Genomic DNA, 16,638 nt, shown 5'->3' on the forward strand with positions numbered 1-16,638 from the left:
ATAAAAACAGTAACAAAGCCAGTTTATGTTACCCTGCCTCCCAGGCAGTGAACGTGGGCTAGTCATTAAAACCTCTCTGGGCTTAGCTCCTCCTGCATACATTTCACTCATGCTCCCGAGTCAAATTAAGCACAAATCAAGCCCAGGACAGAAATCCAGGCTGGGGTAGACTCCAAGATATGGATCTTGATTGCTCCAACATGGTTCAGCAGATTCCACAAATGGTGAGAACTTTATTTTAATAAAAATGCCTGCTTTTTGAGCTAGCTCCTTCCCCCACCAGCAGAAAACACTTTATTGTTAAAAAGCAATCCGTTTATTTCATCGCACTCTTTTTAGGCAATTTTAACTTTTTCCACCGTCGTAAGATCACTCTGTGTTTTTCACTTTCAGTCTTCTCTTCAAACACTTTTTTCAGGAGAATCCGCATCACTACCTCTGTTTCTGTTTCCTTATCTTCTCCAATTAGAACATCCAACGTATCTCCCACTTTCACCTGAAATTTAAGAGACAACAGAACCTTTATTACATCTTGGGAAATGCAGGCCAATGCAAACATCTCTGCTTTGAGTTTTCACCAGGTGATCAGCACCCAGGGGCAGGTGAGAAAAGGTCCTGACTCCTCTGTAACAGTCACTTGGTTCCTAGGGAAACACTCAGCTGCCGTCCTCCAACACGTGCACCTCAATACCAGTCAGTGTCCTGCCTTCAGACCTAGACAACTGGCAGCTTGTGGCAGTCCCTGTGTGGTGTGACTCAAACACCTCTATTGGATGATTTAAAGACACATCTGCATGGAGGCACTTATTTTGATAACAATGGCAAAAGACAAAAAGCGGGGCACAGTCTTAGAGATTTTTAAAAAATATATATATATTATTGATTTTTTACAGAGAGGAAGGGAGAGGGATAGAGAGTTAGAAACATCGAATAGAGAGAAACATCGATCAGCTGCCTCCTGTACACCCCCTACTGGGGATGTGCCCGCAACCAAGGTACATGCCCTTGACTGGAATCAAACCTGGGACCCTTGAGTCCAAAGGCTGACGCTCTATCCACTGAGCCAAACCAGTCAGGGCCATAGTCTTAGAGATTATGTGCATAGTAATTACTACATGCACTGAGAAGACAATTTCCAGTGTAACACTTTTCACTGATTTCAATCCAGATGCACTACATGATCATGCTCTAGACCAGTGGTTCTCAACCTTGGCTGTACATTAGAATCATCTGGGGATCTTTTTAAAATCCTGACTTCTGGGCCTCATCTCTGGAAATTCTGTTTCTTTGTTACTAATGTTGTGGCCCCATCCCATAACAAAGAAACAGAATTTCCGGAGGATTAGGCCCAGAAATCAGGATTTTAAAAAGATTCCCAGGTGATTCTAATGTGCAGCCAAGGTTGAGAACCACTGCTCTAGGCAGTTTGCTGGAAGTCACTACGGAACAGTGCTCAGCTGTACCTCTTGGAGAAATGGAAAAAGCTGTACAGTGGGGCCTTGACTTACGAGTGTCCCGACTAACGAGTTTTTTGAGATACCAGCTGTCTCTCGGCCGATTTTTTGCATTGAGTTGATAGAGTAATTTGAGTTAACGAGCTCGGTCTCGGGACGAATTAAACTCGTAAGTCAAAGCTCCACTGTATCTGCTTTTCTCGCACTGACTGGCCCCAGTGATGCCACATCATCAAGAGAAACAAGAAACAGACCAAAGGGATGGTTACCAGAAGGTGGGGGCGGGGGGGAGGGGGGGGGGAAGCACAGGGGATGTGGACAGGTGAAAAAGGTGAAGGGGAATACAGTTAATAATATTGTGATAAACTGGCATGGTGATAGGTGATTACTAAAATTAATAAAGTGATCACACTTTAGGTATAAAGATGTCAAATCACTACATTGTACACCTAAAACTAATATAATTAATATAATATTATATACCAACTATACTTAAAAAAGGAGAGAGAAAGACAGGACTCACAAAGATGAATGCCACAGAAAAGAGGGTCAAGCTGGATGCTGATTCCGTAGGTTCAAAGGGCTGAGGTCAAACCCATTCCTGCCCAGATGGAGCTTTGGGTTGAGCTAGTACAGGGCATGCCTAGGGCATTCAGTCATTGTTGCCAGGGTGCTGAGAGCCCAGGATGGACTCCTGGTCGAAGCAATGCCGGATCCCAGGGGATCTGCCCAGCAACCAAGGAAGGGGCTAAACTGCCCCACATGCCATGTGCTTCTTCCACTAGAACACAAGCAGGGATGACCAGGGCCATCTCAGACTGCTCACCTTCTTCCAAGGGGAAGGGGGACCCATGTGTGGGCCATGGACTTGAAGTGGACACTCATGACCACTTAAAATCCCACTAGAAGGCTTCTGGATAAGAGGCATAGTGCCAGATGCCGACTTTTACCTTATTTTCCAATGACTGCTCTCTGAGGCAGTCATAATTTCATGCTTTCGGAACATCTGCTCTCCCACCCACACAAGGCTTTTGTAGACACAATACTCGGTCTACAACATGGGACTGCACACCTGCTCACCATGATACCACACTGGTCAATCCAGACAGCCCAGAGCAGGCGGGTGAAAACCCACACAGGGGCCTGTTTTATTTTATTTTATTTTATTTATTTATTTTTTATATATTTTTTTATTGATTTTTTACAGAGAAGAAGGGAGAGGGATAGAGAGCCAGAAACATCAATGAGAGAGAAACATCAATCAGCTGCCTCCTGCACGCCTCCCAGTGGGGATGCGCCCGCAACCAAGGTACATGCCCTTGACCGGAATCGAACCCGGGACCCTTGAGTCCGCAGGCCGACGCTCTATCCACTGAGCCAAACCGGTTCGGCCAGGGGCCTGTTTTAGACCATTAACTCTCTCCCCTTTGGGCTGAGAACCAGAAAGGCTCACACCACAGCCAGGCATGAAGACTGCTTCTCCCCTAGGTTTGAAGGATGGACTGACCTAGGAATCACCTGGGGTGGGGGATCCTCCTGTAGTTCTGCTGGGTTCAGTTAAATAATAATAACCACACAGCTCCAACTGTGTGGACACTTAAAATTAATGTCCAAAAATACAAGGCTTGGGGATGTGTTTCATTAAAACTCATTTTAACTAAGTAATGTATGCACATGACATGAAATTTAAAAGGACATAGGGGAAGGGCATGCCTTCTTGTGTACCTTCTCATAGACATACTGTAAGGGAAGGGCAGGCTCACATGTACCTGAAAAGCTGGAAGGAACCGTTCTCCCCCCCCCCCCCCCCCCCCGGCCCCCCCATCCCAGGAGAATTCAGGAAGGCTGCAATCCCCACACCTGGATTCACCGCACTCTCCTGTCTGAATCACCAGTTACCCAGCACCTACAGCACTCTGGGTCCCAACTGGTTTGCAGCTCACAGAACAGCTATGCCCAGCTGCAGGCAGCCAGGGTTACAGCTGCAGCATCAGGCAAGCTCCTGACCCTTCAGGCCAGCAGCCAGGCACGGGCCCCACGGAGCGGGCCATGCACGGGGAGGTGTTCTTTATTCCTTGCAAGGCCCTGTCCTTCCTAATGTGGGAGACAGCACAGCAGACACAAAGCAAACTGGGATTAGGGACAGTTCCAAATATCTACATTTCAAATCTCCCCTTAGCTGCAGTTACTATGGCTACCAGGTCTCCTAGTAACAGGCAGCAGAATGTTAATACTGGCCCCTTCCTTTGCTGACCCTCAGGAGTAATCTGGAAGGCAGCCGAGATAACAGAGCACCCAAGGCAGAATAAAGCAGCAGCAATTAGGCTGTAGTTAACAATATCTCGTAGCAGAGGGAGAATAGGCCTGTGGCGTTTGTAAATGAGACCCCAGCACAGGCGCACTGTGCACCAAGGGGTCTTGCCTTTGGAACATTGCAGCTGGTGAGAGGGGCTGGACTACAACCCCGAAAAAGCAATAAGGGTGGAGAAGGACCCCATCTCCAGAAGCGTGGCCGTAGTGCCTGATTTCCTGTGGCTCACAGAGCAATGACTGACACCCAGTCAGCTAGTCAGGTGCCACCAGAGGGAGAGTGGGCCTTGTGACTTGGCAGCTGACCCAGCGCTGAGGAGTCCCCTTATCCTGTCCACGCTGATCCTGAAAGGACTCTGAAGAAAGCCGCAGCACTCACCCAGGTCCATGGCCATCGGCTCACACCCTCCCAGGTCCCAGGGCAACAGGAGACAGCTTAGGGCCTCCAACCTCTGGGATGTTTTGAAATAAGAGAGAAGCTAAAATAAAAACAACGTCCAAAAGTGTGTTTAACTTGCCGGGAACACTGGTTCCCTGGATACTAGGAGGTAGATTATGTATGCCAATGACTCAGAGGTCTGTCTTCCTAACTTTTTAAGGGTCTTTGTCATTCATATTTTTGTTTTGTTAACTTTTACCTTCATTATTGTATTTTCCAATTATGAAAGGGACACATATTTGTAAGAAATCCAGAAAACACGAAGCACGAAGAAAATATAACCCATAATGCCCCACCCAAAGAATACTAGTAATATTAATAATTTAATTCTAGATGCATATATTTATGTAATTTACTTTTACAAAAATACATATGTTTAACAGAATTAACAAATATGATTTACTGTAACACTGGATACTGGAAATACATTTTCCAAGTGACTTCTTTTGCTTACAGTAGTGTTGATGTGGAGCTGTCTAGAGAACATGACCCCTCCTGTGTGACAGCGCCTGCACAGAGCAGGGTACCCAGCAGGTGCTGGGAGGAGGGGTGTCCTCCGCCCGCACAGAATTACACATCTGCTCAGGTAACAGCGGGCCAAAAAAACCTCTCCATAGAGCAAATATTTCTTTTTAGCCCGGTTATTATGACTGAGAAGTTTAAATAACAGATTTTTGCCAGTTCTGATTGTCATCTTGAAATTTTAAAGAAAAAAGGGGGGGAGGGGGAGAAGCTTCACCTCAAAGTCATTATGGCTGCAAAAGAGCAAGTGATCTGTGTGACTGAAGCAGCTGGTGATTCATTCTCACTAGCGTGACCAGGACTGGGGAGACCTGAGAAATGGTAAGACAGACACAAGGATGCCCCAAGTAAGGAGCCCGAGGGGAAGGTAGGGGGATTAACTGAGTACTTGCAAAGCAAAGACAAAAACATCTGGCTGTCTTATTATCTCACCGTTCTGCTTTTCTTCCACAATTTTTCCCCGTTCAGCCTGAGTTCACCTTTGTAGAATGCATCTTCCACTTTGCTTAAAAAAAAAAGTCAAAGTGCTTTAAAATAGAAATATATTCAGAACCATTACACAAGTCTGAGAAACACACCTGCCATTAATGCTTACTCTGACAGTGACGCGTACCTCCCCACAAAATCTTCAGCCTGGGTGCTGGGAACGTGAAAGGCAACTGCTCCCTATGTTTCTAAAACAGGGAGACCAAAGGGTACTTCTAAGTAGACGCTGACCTGCTGCAAAGAGTTGCTAGTACCATCAGGCAGGTAACCAGTGCCTTGATGGGGCTTTCCAGGAGGGCTCGGCACCTGCTCCAGCCCTCTCGGAAGGGGCCCAGGTTCTCCACCTGACTCCCTGTGCAGCAACTCCCTTCAAGGTGGCAGCGCCTGTGATTCTCAACAAAGTAATGAGCACTCGCTCCCCCTCACATACCTGCTCTGTGCTCTGACTGAAAAACCAGGCACCACACGTATGCTGAGGCCAGTAAGAAACCCTCACTGGTCTGCACTGAGATTGGGGAAACTCCAACCCAGCAGCTGCTGATCTGTCTCAATTTAATCCCTGGGGCAACTAGACCAGGGAAGGATGCAGACAAAAATCAACGCCCTTTCTTCCTGAAGCTCCGATTCCAAGTGACTGACATCTGGGGTTCTGCTTAATTACAGCAGCAGCAGCTACTACCCTGGGAGAGGAGAGGACCCCTTATGAGTTTGTCAGATTTTAGAGAACATTCAACAAATCCTAATCAGGTTGCCTATGGGCTGAGTCACCTTTATGAGTCCTTATGCTCCACAGATTGAAAAAAACTAAACTATGCCATTAAGTTAGGTCATAAAAGTACAAATTACATAAGGAAATCTTTCTGAATTTATCATTCATACTGCAATTCTTACCTTGAGTGCAATATGCACACAATGATTACTACAGGAATGAATGACTAATGAGGGTCACTATTCTTATATAATTATAGTCTAAGAGAGAATGAGATTAAAGAAATCTTGAAAGTTATACTTGCTATCTCTGTGCACTATATATGAACACACACAGTATTTTCGTCATCACGGGTAACATACTGAGTGCCTACTATGTGCCAGGCACTGCTATAAGTACTTTAGATACATAGAGAAATACTCATTTAATCCTACCATTACCTTCTAGAGCAAGTTCTATTATCCTCATTTTACAGATAAGGAAACTGAAGCACAGAGAATTTATGCCCAAGGTCATACACAGAATCAGGATTCAGACATTAGTGGTCTGGCTGCAGAGCCTGCATTCTTTTCTTTCTTTTTTAATCCTCACCCGAGGATATTTTTTCCATTGATTTTTAGAGAGTGAAAGGGAAGGAGGGGAAGGAGAGAAACACAATGTGACACACATCAATTGAATGCCTCCCGTACTCGCCCCTAATGGGGCTGGGGAACCTGCAACCAAGGTATGTGCCCTTGACTGGGAATCAAACCTGAGATGCTTCAGTCAGTCCACAGGCCAATGCTCTAACCACTGAGAAAACTGGCCAGGGCCAGAGCCTGCATTTTTTTTCCTCTTAAATATATTTTTATTAATTTCAGAGAGGAAGGGAGAGGGAGAGAGAGATAGAAACATCAATGATAAGAGAGAATCATTGATCGGCTGCCTCCTACACGCCCTACACTGGGGATTGAGCCTGAAATCCAGGCATGTGCCCTGACCAGGAATTGAACCGTGACCTCCTGGCTCATAGGTCAAGACTCAACCACTGAGCCACGCCAGCCGGGCCAGAGCCTGCATTCTTAACCACCATGTTATACTGCTTTCGTTGATTCTGAGAGGCATTTTTTCACGCTGCAGTATTTGTAAAACCCACATGCATTTATGCTTACAATATACATCTTTTTTTTTGCAATATACATCTACCACAGTGATTCCTTTTCTCCTCAAAGATGTTATTAAATTAATGGTTCATCTTACAATCTTCTGGGAGATTTAGAAACAAGGAAATATGGCACGTGGGATTTGCAGTCACTTGACTTCTTTGGGAATCAATTTTTTTGTCTATAGAAATGAAAGAGGTTTCCTCTAAGGTCTTTTCATATTTATGGTTACTCTTCACCACAATACTGATAATGCTACGTTAAATAACTAACAAGACAAGTGATTTTGTAATGAAATGCACATCATACTTACTTTCTGCCAATATCTAGGCCTGTCTTCAGGATAACATCATACCGAAAAGACTGCACTACTTTCTCCAGGTCTTTATAGTCTTTGACCACACTGGGGTCATCCTCCAGCTCCTCTTCTTGCTCACTCACTTCATGATCACTCTCTTCATCAGAGTCCTCTTCAGCTTCAACTTTCTGCAGAGTCTTTTTAGTGGATTTTTTAGAGCTTATATTACTTTTGAGTCTTATAGAAAACGGGAAAATATATTCTGGAGCTATTAAAAGTCCTGGGAGTCTCAGTGAGAAAATGTTATGGAAAAGTGTTTTATAACTTGGTGCATTTAATTTGGTACTAGAAAAATAGAAGTACCGATTCCAGGAAGCACAGAGTTTGTGTGAAGGTGTCCCTCGTAGCGCTCCCCAGAGTCCAATCCAGGCATCTGGCTTTCTTAAAATACTGGTGGGCAATCTGACACTAGTCATAGCCATGGTGCATATAACCTGCAACAGACAATGACTCAGTTTTACTTCACAAGTGCAGTGTCCTGGCATTCTTACAACACAAACCACACACACACCACGAACGCTTTATACCTCTACTGTACTGAAGCTCCCTACAAAAGGCCGTATCGGTTTGCATGTACGAAGGGCCATGCAGTGTACCATGGTGAGTCTTCAAGCTGCAATTAATGTGCTTACCTTATAGCAGTGATGGCGAACCTATGACACGCGTGTCAGAGGTGACACGCGAACTCATTTTTTTGATTGATTTTTCTTTGTTAAATGGCATTTAAATATATAAAATAAATATCAAAATATGTCTTTGTTTTACTATGGTTGCAAATATCAAAAAATTTCTATATGTGACACAGCACCAGAGTTAAGTTAGGGTTTTTCAAAATGCTGACACGCCGAGCTCAGAAGGTTCACTATCACTGCCTTATAGGGTGGCCATAAGGGTCATACTAGATGCTAATATCTGTGAAAACACTGGTTCTACTCTTTCCAACCCCTGAATTAGCTCGGTACTGATTGCTACTGAAAAATATTAACAATAGTTCTCAATTTTTTTTTTAAAGAAAAATCTCATGGAGAGAAAGGCTATTTACTGACTGACATACAGTACATCCTTACACTATTGACTTTGCCAAGGAAGGACACAGATCATGACTTCCTAAAACCCAGAGTGAATCTCTAAACTTTATTTCAGCCTCCAACCCCAGCAAAGCAGAGCTAGGAATGAACCAACTGGACAGGTGTGCATTTTACCATCTCTCTCTTTTTTTTTTTTTAATATATTTTATTGATTTTTCACAGAAAGGAAGGGAGAGAGACAGAGAGTCAGAAACATCGATGAGAGAGAAACATCGACCAGCTGCCTCCTGCACATCTCCTACTGGGGATGTGCCCGCAACCCAGGTACATGCCCTTGACCGGAATCGAACCCGGGACCCTTCAGTCCGCAGGCCGACGCTCTATCCACTGAGCCAAACCGGTTTCGGCCATTTTACCATCTTTTACCTTTGACATCTTCCCACTGTTTTCAGAAGCATTAGCTAGCAAAGAAAAAAGATGCTTGGAGACCACAAGCTAGGTAATTGTTTCCTGAGACACGGAGGTGCTGACATGCCAGAGAGCAACCAATTCCTACAGTACCTCAAAGGCAGTAGAAACTATATTATTATGATGGTGGCAGACTGTTCCCATGTCCATCAAGATGGTTTTAACACCATGAATAGTAATGCGAGAAGGGTTGCCATGTGGTCAGCACCCGCGTACTCCCAGTCTGCAAGTGACTTTGCGCCAAGGCTATATCCTTTCAGACTGATTTGGTAATAATTCGCACGACTTCTCCTTCTTACTCTCCATTCATCACAAAGCTGACAACAGCAATTACCTGTAAGCTCACTCAACAGCTCATAGCTAGCTACTTCTAAATTATATTTGTTAACATTTTGGGCCTTATTTTTGTTGGCATGAATGAGGCAGACTACAGAAGCTCAACTCTATATTTTAGTGCTCTTGGGACCCCAATGTGAGCTGTAAATGAGAAATAAAGCAGGCTCAATTTGAGGACTGTTTTTCAACACAACTATAATTTGAAATGATTTTTAAATGCTACGAAATCCCTAGAGTACTCTAAAATACTGACTAGAAACTACGTGAAGCACCTTAAAGAGAAATACTGATATTTATACACATGGTCTATCTAATCTAATACAGAACAGGTAGTAATCACTCATAGAAAGAACTTTAAATTTTATATCAGCAGTGATAAAGAAAATAGTTTATGGCCCACTACAATTAATTTTTTTTAAAGTTACCTAATGATGAACTACTTTTTATTTTACCAAGTAAAGTATTTTTTACCCTTTATTTTGCCAATAAGGAATTTTTAGTAGTAATGTAATTTTTAAAAGAGATTTCAATGATTATATATGAAATATATTTTCATGGCAGAAAATATGAACTCTGGCTGGGTAGCTCAGTTGATTGGAGCATCATACCGATACGCCAAGGTTTCGGGTTCAGTCCCCTTTCAGGGCACATACAAGAGGCAAACAATGAATGCATAAATGAGTTGAACAACAGGTTGATGTTTCTCTCTCCCTCTCTCCTCCTTTCTTTCTCCCTTCCTCTCATTCTAAAAATAAATAAATAAATAAAATTTGAAAAAAAGAAATTTTGAAAAAAATTTTTAAAAAGTCAAATTACCAATCATCTCCTCTATGATACTACTGTTCACATTTTTGGTATATATTCTTCACAGTGTAAAATTTTAAAAAAAATAATTCCCTTACTAGCAGGTCCTCTCATACCTAACCACTCAGCCAAAACACACAGGAAGGTTAACCATAAGTGGCCAGAGCTCTCCATCATCAGCCTCAGGAATTCTGTGTTGGGCTTAAGTTCTACACTCATTAGAATTTATCCAGGTGATGTCTAAGTTATGGGCTAAGACAGTCTTGGTTGAAATCACCCCCTGCTGTTGGGCCTAGACTAGACTGGTTTATAAGATGCTCATGTAATGGAAAAGATGAAGACTGACATTAATAACAATGATTTGCCCATCTTTAAGTGAGTGTTTTTTAAACTGTGGGTCATGAACCATTATGAAAATGTCTACTTTTTAAGAGCTACAACTGAAGGGTATAGAGAATATTACAGTGCATCACATATAGCAAGAGTAAATACTGCTAATAGTGCTTCATGAAACTTTTGTTACATTTACTCACATATGCATATATGTATGTACACACACACACACACACACACTGGGTCATTATGTAAAATGCATTTACTGTGGATCACAATAAACAAAAAGTTTGAAAACACTGGTCTAAGTGACTTCAGCAAATTATTTTTTTGCTATCAGGTATAATGCCAAAGGCCATATGTATGCCTTGGAGCTCAGGCCTGGCTTCATGTTCCATCCCAATTAACAACACTCCCAGAGCTGTTCCTGTCTGCAGAGACAGCAAAGGCAGCCTCTCAGGGATAACTCTGTGCAAGCTCCTCATTTTACAAAAGAATACAAATGAAAATTGGACCAATTTAACACGTTGCTAAGTCATACAGCTAGTAAGTGATATAGCCAGGATTTCAATGAGAAGTCTTAACACTCACTAATTACTATGGGTCAGGCATTGCTCTACATATGAACTCATTTATTCCTTCCAACAAGCCCATCTGAGTTACATGGTCACACAGACACTAAGTGGACTCAAAGCCAGGCTCCCTGGCTCCTAATCCAGACTCTTCGCTACCATGCTGTATCGCCCACCAATCTTCTGACTCCTAATCCAGTGCTCTTTCTGCTACGCCGGTGGTTCCCAACCTTTTTTTGGCCATGCCCACCAAAGCATCTCTAAAATTCTGATACCTCCCCGACCCCGTGCCATATAATTCTTGTTATTCAAAAAGTGAACTCCTATTCACGTGGAGGAAGTCTAAAAGGCCATTAACTTGGTCTAACAAGCTTCCAAAGAACATGGCATCCATGAAAGAGAAAAATAAAAGAACAAAAGGACAGTTGAAGTACTGAGGAAGAAGTCACTAAGAAATTGTTTAAAAAAATAATAATATGAAGTGATATGAAAAATAGCAAATAAAGTTTCAAAACATATGAGAACTGAAATGCATAAGTATGTCACAAAATATATTTATATACTGTATATAAGGCCCCTAGAATTATAAGAAATGCAAAAAATTCAGTTAATAACTCATTCTTGAATTACCCCCCTTAAAAACCAAATTGCCCCCCTGTGGGGCATGTGCCCCACGTTGGGAACCACTGTGCTACACCATGACATTTCTCATTTTCTTTGGACAAAAGCTAACCTTCACCGACTGTAATACTAGAGAGAATGAAGAGTTTCAGGAACAGTGGAGTGGAAGTGTCGTCCTCGTGTAGATGAAATCCTAAGAGGAGACATACTTGGGGAGGGAAGCCCTCTCTGTGTCAGTCCCTGGACTCCCACATACCCCATCCCAGAGTCCTGCTGTTATACCACACTGTTGTCTCTGTGAGAAATGCCAGATATGATGGTGCTCTCTGAACACATCACACAGTTAATAGTTACCTACACTAGGAAACTTTTATTAGCACAAAATAACTTTAAAAATCATACTCATGTAATTACAATAAACATAATCAAAATGGCAAGCCAAGCATTACCTCTGATTCTGCCCAGAGCTTTGAAACTCAGATTTGCAGCGGTTGAACGCTGACCCTGTCAGGGCACCTGCCCAGGTTGCGGGCTCGATCCCTGGTGCGGGGCATGCAGGAGGTTTCTATCTCTCTATCCCTCTCCCTTCCTCCTCTCTCTCTAAAAACATCAATTAAAACATTTTTTTTGTTGTTGTTGTTAAGAAAGAAACTCGGATTCTGCCTCAGAGTTTTGAAACTAGTCAGAGACGTGGGAGTGCCAGAGGAGAGGGCTAATGAAGCAGGCCCAGCCCCTCTTCAACCAGAACAGCAAGCAGTGCTGGTGAATACTGGGGTTCGTTGTATTTCATTGAAAATAAGGATTCTACTACTGAAAAAAGTTTCTATCCTTTTAACATGGCCTCTTCTCTTCCAGGCACAAAATCCAGGCCTCTCCTCCACCCTCCCCTGCCCCCACTCACCGTGCCCTTTTCCAAACTCACGCTGCACCAATGCTGTATGTCTTTTGTACTATTCTTATCTCCTAAGGGCAGTGACAGGGCAGGAACTGTACCCCATTTCTCACTCCATCCCCAATCTGCTCAGCACACATAAAAATCAGTGACTACTTGAAGATTCACTTTCGAGAAATGAAATGAGCATCCTACCTATTACTACATCCACTCATATGCCACGTGGCCAGCGAGGGCTACATAAAACACAGTCCTGTCAAGAAGCTGCCACTGAAGTGGAATGTGGGTGTCAGAGAACATTAAGTGAAAGCTGAGGTCGAGGAGGCTGTTCTTGCACAGGTTGGAGCCAGAGCAGGGATGCCTGAGGAGAGTTCTGATGGCAAAAGTGGCTGGAAATGGAGCTTTGGGGAAACAGCAAGTTACAACAGTAATTTTTCACTTTCTAGTGAACCATTCTCATCAGCATGCTGTTATTTCTCATTCAAAACAAACCAACGAACCTCTTAACCCCACTACCCCCCAGCTGCTCTTTCTTGCTCCTCTTTATAACAAAACTCCTCAAAAGGGTTGTCTATACTCTCTTCAGTGCCTCTCATTTCTAAATCCAAAAGGACAGCTGTTTGCCCCCGTCTTATCTTACTTTCTCAGTAGCATTTGAAACAACTAATCACTCTTTTCTTTTCCACTTGGTTTCAGGACACCTCATTCTCGGCTGACCTCCTACCTCACCTGCTGCTGCTTTTTGACACTTCTTTGCTGCTTCCTTCTCTTCTCCCTGACATCTTAATGTTGGAGGGCGCTAGGGCTCAGCCTCTGATCCTCTTCTCTTCTACATTCACATCATCCAGCTCCATCAGTTTTGGCAAATGTTTATCAAGTCACCAGGCATCTCCATGGCTTTAAATACCACCTACTAGTAAATGCCAATGACTCCCTATATCTGTATCACCATTCCAGACCTTTCTTCCAAATTCCAGACTTGTATGTCTGTGCAGAATAGTTACTATAGTAGGCCCGAGACTGCTATCCTTAGAAAGCCCGCTTGCAAGGTGGCCCTTGGCTGGTGTCCGGGAACTTGGATTTCAGGAGGGTTCTCACCATTCACAGAACGGACAGGAGTGGCTCACTGGGCCTAATCTGTCTGTACAAACTACTTGATTTATGCTGAATACCTGCTTTCCTTCTGTGAGTCTGGAATTTTGGTTCATTCTCCATAGAGGGTGCCTATGTGACTAAATCCTAATAAACACCTGGGGCCCTGACTCTCTAATGAGCTTTCCTGACAGACATTTCCCATGTTGTCACAATGTGTTGCTGGGAGAATTACACATGTCCAGTGTGACTGCACTGGGAGAGGACTCTTGGCTTGGAAGACCGACCCTGGCTTCCTCCAGTCTGTCTCATGCATCCTCTCCACTGCTGGCTGTGCTTTGTATGCGTTTGCTGTGACCCACAGCGGAGTTCTACTGAGTCTTCCCAGTGAATCAATGAACCTGGAGGTGGCCTTGGGGACCCCCGACACAATATCCAACTGCCTATTCCACATCTCCAGTTCAGTGTGTAAGTGTGTAACAGGCACCGGAAACAACGGGTCCAAAAACAAACTCCTGACATATCCCCAGTCCCAAATCGGCTTCATCTGCAGCCTCCCCCACCTCAGTCAGTGGTAACTCCACCCTTCTAGTTGCTAAGAACTAAAGCTTCTGGTCATTCTCGACTCTTCCCTTTCCCTCAGGCCCATATGCATGATGTCAGGACATCAAGTTCCATAGCTCACCATTTCCTCTGCTACCACAGATTCAGGCCACCTCCTCTCTCACCAGGGTTACCCACAAAGGCTCTGTTAGAACCTGTTCTCCATAGTGGTCAGTGATTCTTTTAAAAAGTAATTTACACCATGTCACTACTTTCCTCAAAACCCTATGAAAGCACCGAGAAAAGCAAAATCCCTACCATGGCCTAAAGCAGCGGTTCTCAACCTGTGGGTCGCGACCCCTTTGGGGGTCAAACGACCCTTTCACAGGGGTTGCCTAAATACATCCTGCATATCAGATATTTACATTACGATTCATAACAGTAGCAACATTACAGTTATGAAGTAGCAACGAAAATAATTTTATGGTTGGGGGTCACCACAACATGAGGAACTGTATTAGAGGGTCGCGGCATTCGGAAGGTTGAGAACCACTGGCCTAAAGGCTTCCTGGGATCTGGCCCCTCCGTTTCCTCTCTGACCTCATGTCCTGCCTCTCTGGCCCTTGCTCACTCAGCTCCGGCCACACTGGCCTCCCTGCTGCTCCTCCTACACAACAGGCACATTGCTGGGGAGAGTCCTTTGTGCCAGCTGCACCTGGAACACTCTTGCCCCAGAGGTCTGCAGGGACAACGCATCTTCACTTCAATGAGATCCATTCATTCTGACTCTACTTAATAGGCATCTCCCCCTCCCGACGTCCCCCGACTCTGCTCTCGTTTCTTCCCCCATAGCACTGATCACCTGCCATCATGATCTAACTTACTGGTGGCTTTTTAATGTTTGTTTTTTTTGCCTGTCTCCCCTGCTAGGATAAACACTCTAAAGGGCAGGGATCTTCACCTGTACCCTTTCCTCTGCTGAATCCTAAGTGCCCAGGATAGCAGCCGGCACGTGGTAAGTGCTTAATGACTGTGGAATGAAAGGAGATCAGGACTGAAACATTGGAGTCCGAAAGAGCGCAAAGAAGATGCGGCTGGCTGGAGGGGCAAGAAGCTAGTCTCCAAAGGCCTTGCGTATCTTAGATCTCCTTGGACTTGACCCAGAGGGCATGGGAGCCATAAAAGGTCCAAGGAGGTAAGCGACCCGGGAGGAGAGTATTTTAAAATATTTCCTTGGCGACACCGTGACTGCGCACAGAGGTGCTCTAGGCAGTGAGCCCCACGGCGGTTTCGGGCGAGATTTCAGGGGAGAGATAAAACCTGTGGACGAACCGAAGGCTGCAGAGGCCACGCGGTCCTGGAGCTGCGGGGTCGGCGCAGTTCCCGAGCCTGCTCGCTCCTCCATCAGGAGGACATGGTCTACCTGCTGCAGGTTTACTGCAATTAGAAATCCTCCCTTCCCCGGGAGACCAGAGGAGACCGGGCTGGCTGCGGGGACGAGGCCGGGCTCTCCTCGCTCCCTCCCTACGCCCGCGGGCTGCGCACCTTCCCGCTCAAGGTCAAGGGGAACGGAACACGAGCGGCCGCGAGCTCCCGGTCTGCGCCGGGAGACAGCAGTAGGTGCCGAGCGTGGGGGCGCACAGTCTCGGCCCGCCGGGTTCCCACGGCCCCTTCAGCCCCCGGGCCCCCGGGGCGTCCCGAGGCGGGCCGGGCCGGGCCGGGCCACGAAGCGGGAGACTCACGCGGAGATGCGGCAGCGGCGCGGGCGGGGCGGGGGCGCGCGCCGAGCGCCTGTTCACCGGTGCGCGCGGTGAAGCAACAGAGAGGGGTCACGGGCCGGGGGCGCCACGCACCCGGCAGGGACGCAGTTACCTGTACGTCAGAGCCGCTCCCCCCGCCCCCACCCCCCCCCCCGCAGCCGGGCCGACCTCCGGCCTCCAGGCACCGCCCTGCCCGTGCCCCGCCCCTTCCGTCGGCGCAGGCGCGGCGAGAACTGGCCGGGCAGGACGCACGGGCGCGGCGGCGGCGCAGCGACCCCTGCTGGAAGCTGCGCCTCGGAGGACTGCGCGGAGGACAGACTGCGGGGCGCGCCGGGCTCTGAGCCCAGCGGGAAGCCAGCGCGGAGCTGGTACACGTGGCTGCAGGGAGTTTATGTTAATGCCGTGGGCCTTGAATTCTCTGGAGTCATACCCTTTGGAACATCTTTGAGAATTATAGGCCGTAATCTTCAGCAAAATAGATACACCTGCCAGAATTTACTGACAATATAAAGGAAGTTCAGAACATCTTTTCAGGAATAAAGCGATTAACCCTGGCAGGCGTGGATCCATTGGTTGGATGCCCTCCCCCTGCGCCAAAAGGTTGCTGGTTGACTTCCCAGTCAGATTACCTGCCAGGATTTCAAGCTCAATCCCCCCTCGACCCCCTCACCCCCTCCACACACACACACACACCCAGGGTGCATGCAGGAGGCAGCAGATAGATGTGAAAGTAGAACATCATGTTTCTCTTTTTCCCTCTTCCTCTCTC

General features: G+C 45.8%; 1 protein-coding gene across 2 annotated transcripts; it reads right to left on the reverse strand.

The window, feature by feature from the left end:
- Nucleotides 1-293: 293 nt before the first annotated feature.
- MTRES1 (mitochondrial transcription rescue factor 1) lies at nucleotides 294-16,005 on the reverse strand. 2 transcript variants are annotated; one of them, XM_070417990.1, is made up of 4 exons: nucleotides 15,982-16,005; nucleotides 7,376-7,854; nucleotides 5,158-5,230; nucleotides 294-496 (listed from the first exon to the last, which is right to left on the reverse strand). In XM_070417990.1, exons 2-4 carry the CDS (start codon nucleotides 7,840-7,842, stop codon nucleotides 317-319), a joined length of 720 nt encoding a protein of 239 aa, XP_070274091.1. In that variant the 5' UTR covers nucleotides 7,843-7,854; nucleotides 15,982-16,005; the 3' UTR covers nucleotides 294-316. The 2 variants fall into 2 exon arrangements, with proteins under 2 accessions (XP_070274091.1, XP_070274090.1); XM_070417989.1 differs by having other exon boundaries at nucleotides 15,852-16,002.
- Between the last annotated feature and the right edge of the window lie 633 nt (nucleotides 16,006-16,638).

Source organism: Myotis yumanensis, unplaced genomic scaffold (genome assembly GCF_028538775.1).
Source record: "Myotis yumanensis isolate MYYU_CA2020_CCGP unplaced genomic scaffold, mMyoYum1.0.hap1 SCAF_6, whole genome shotgun sequence".
Taxonomy (NCBI): domain Eukaryota; kingdom Metazoa; phylum Chordata; class Mammalia; order Chiroptera; family Vespertilionidae; genus Myotis; species Myotis yumanensis.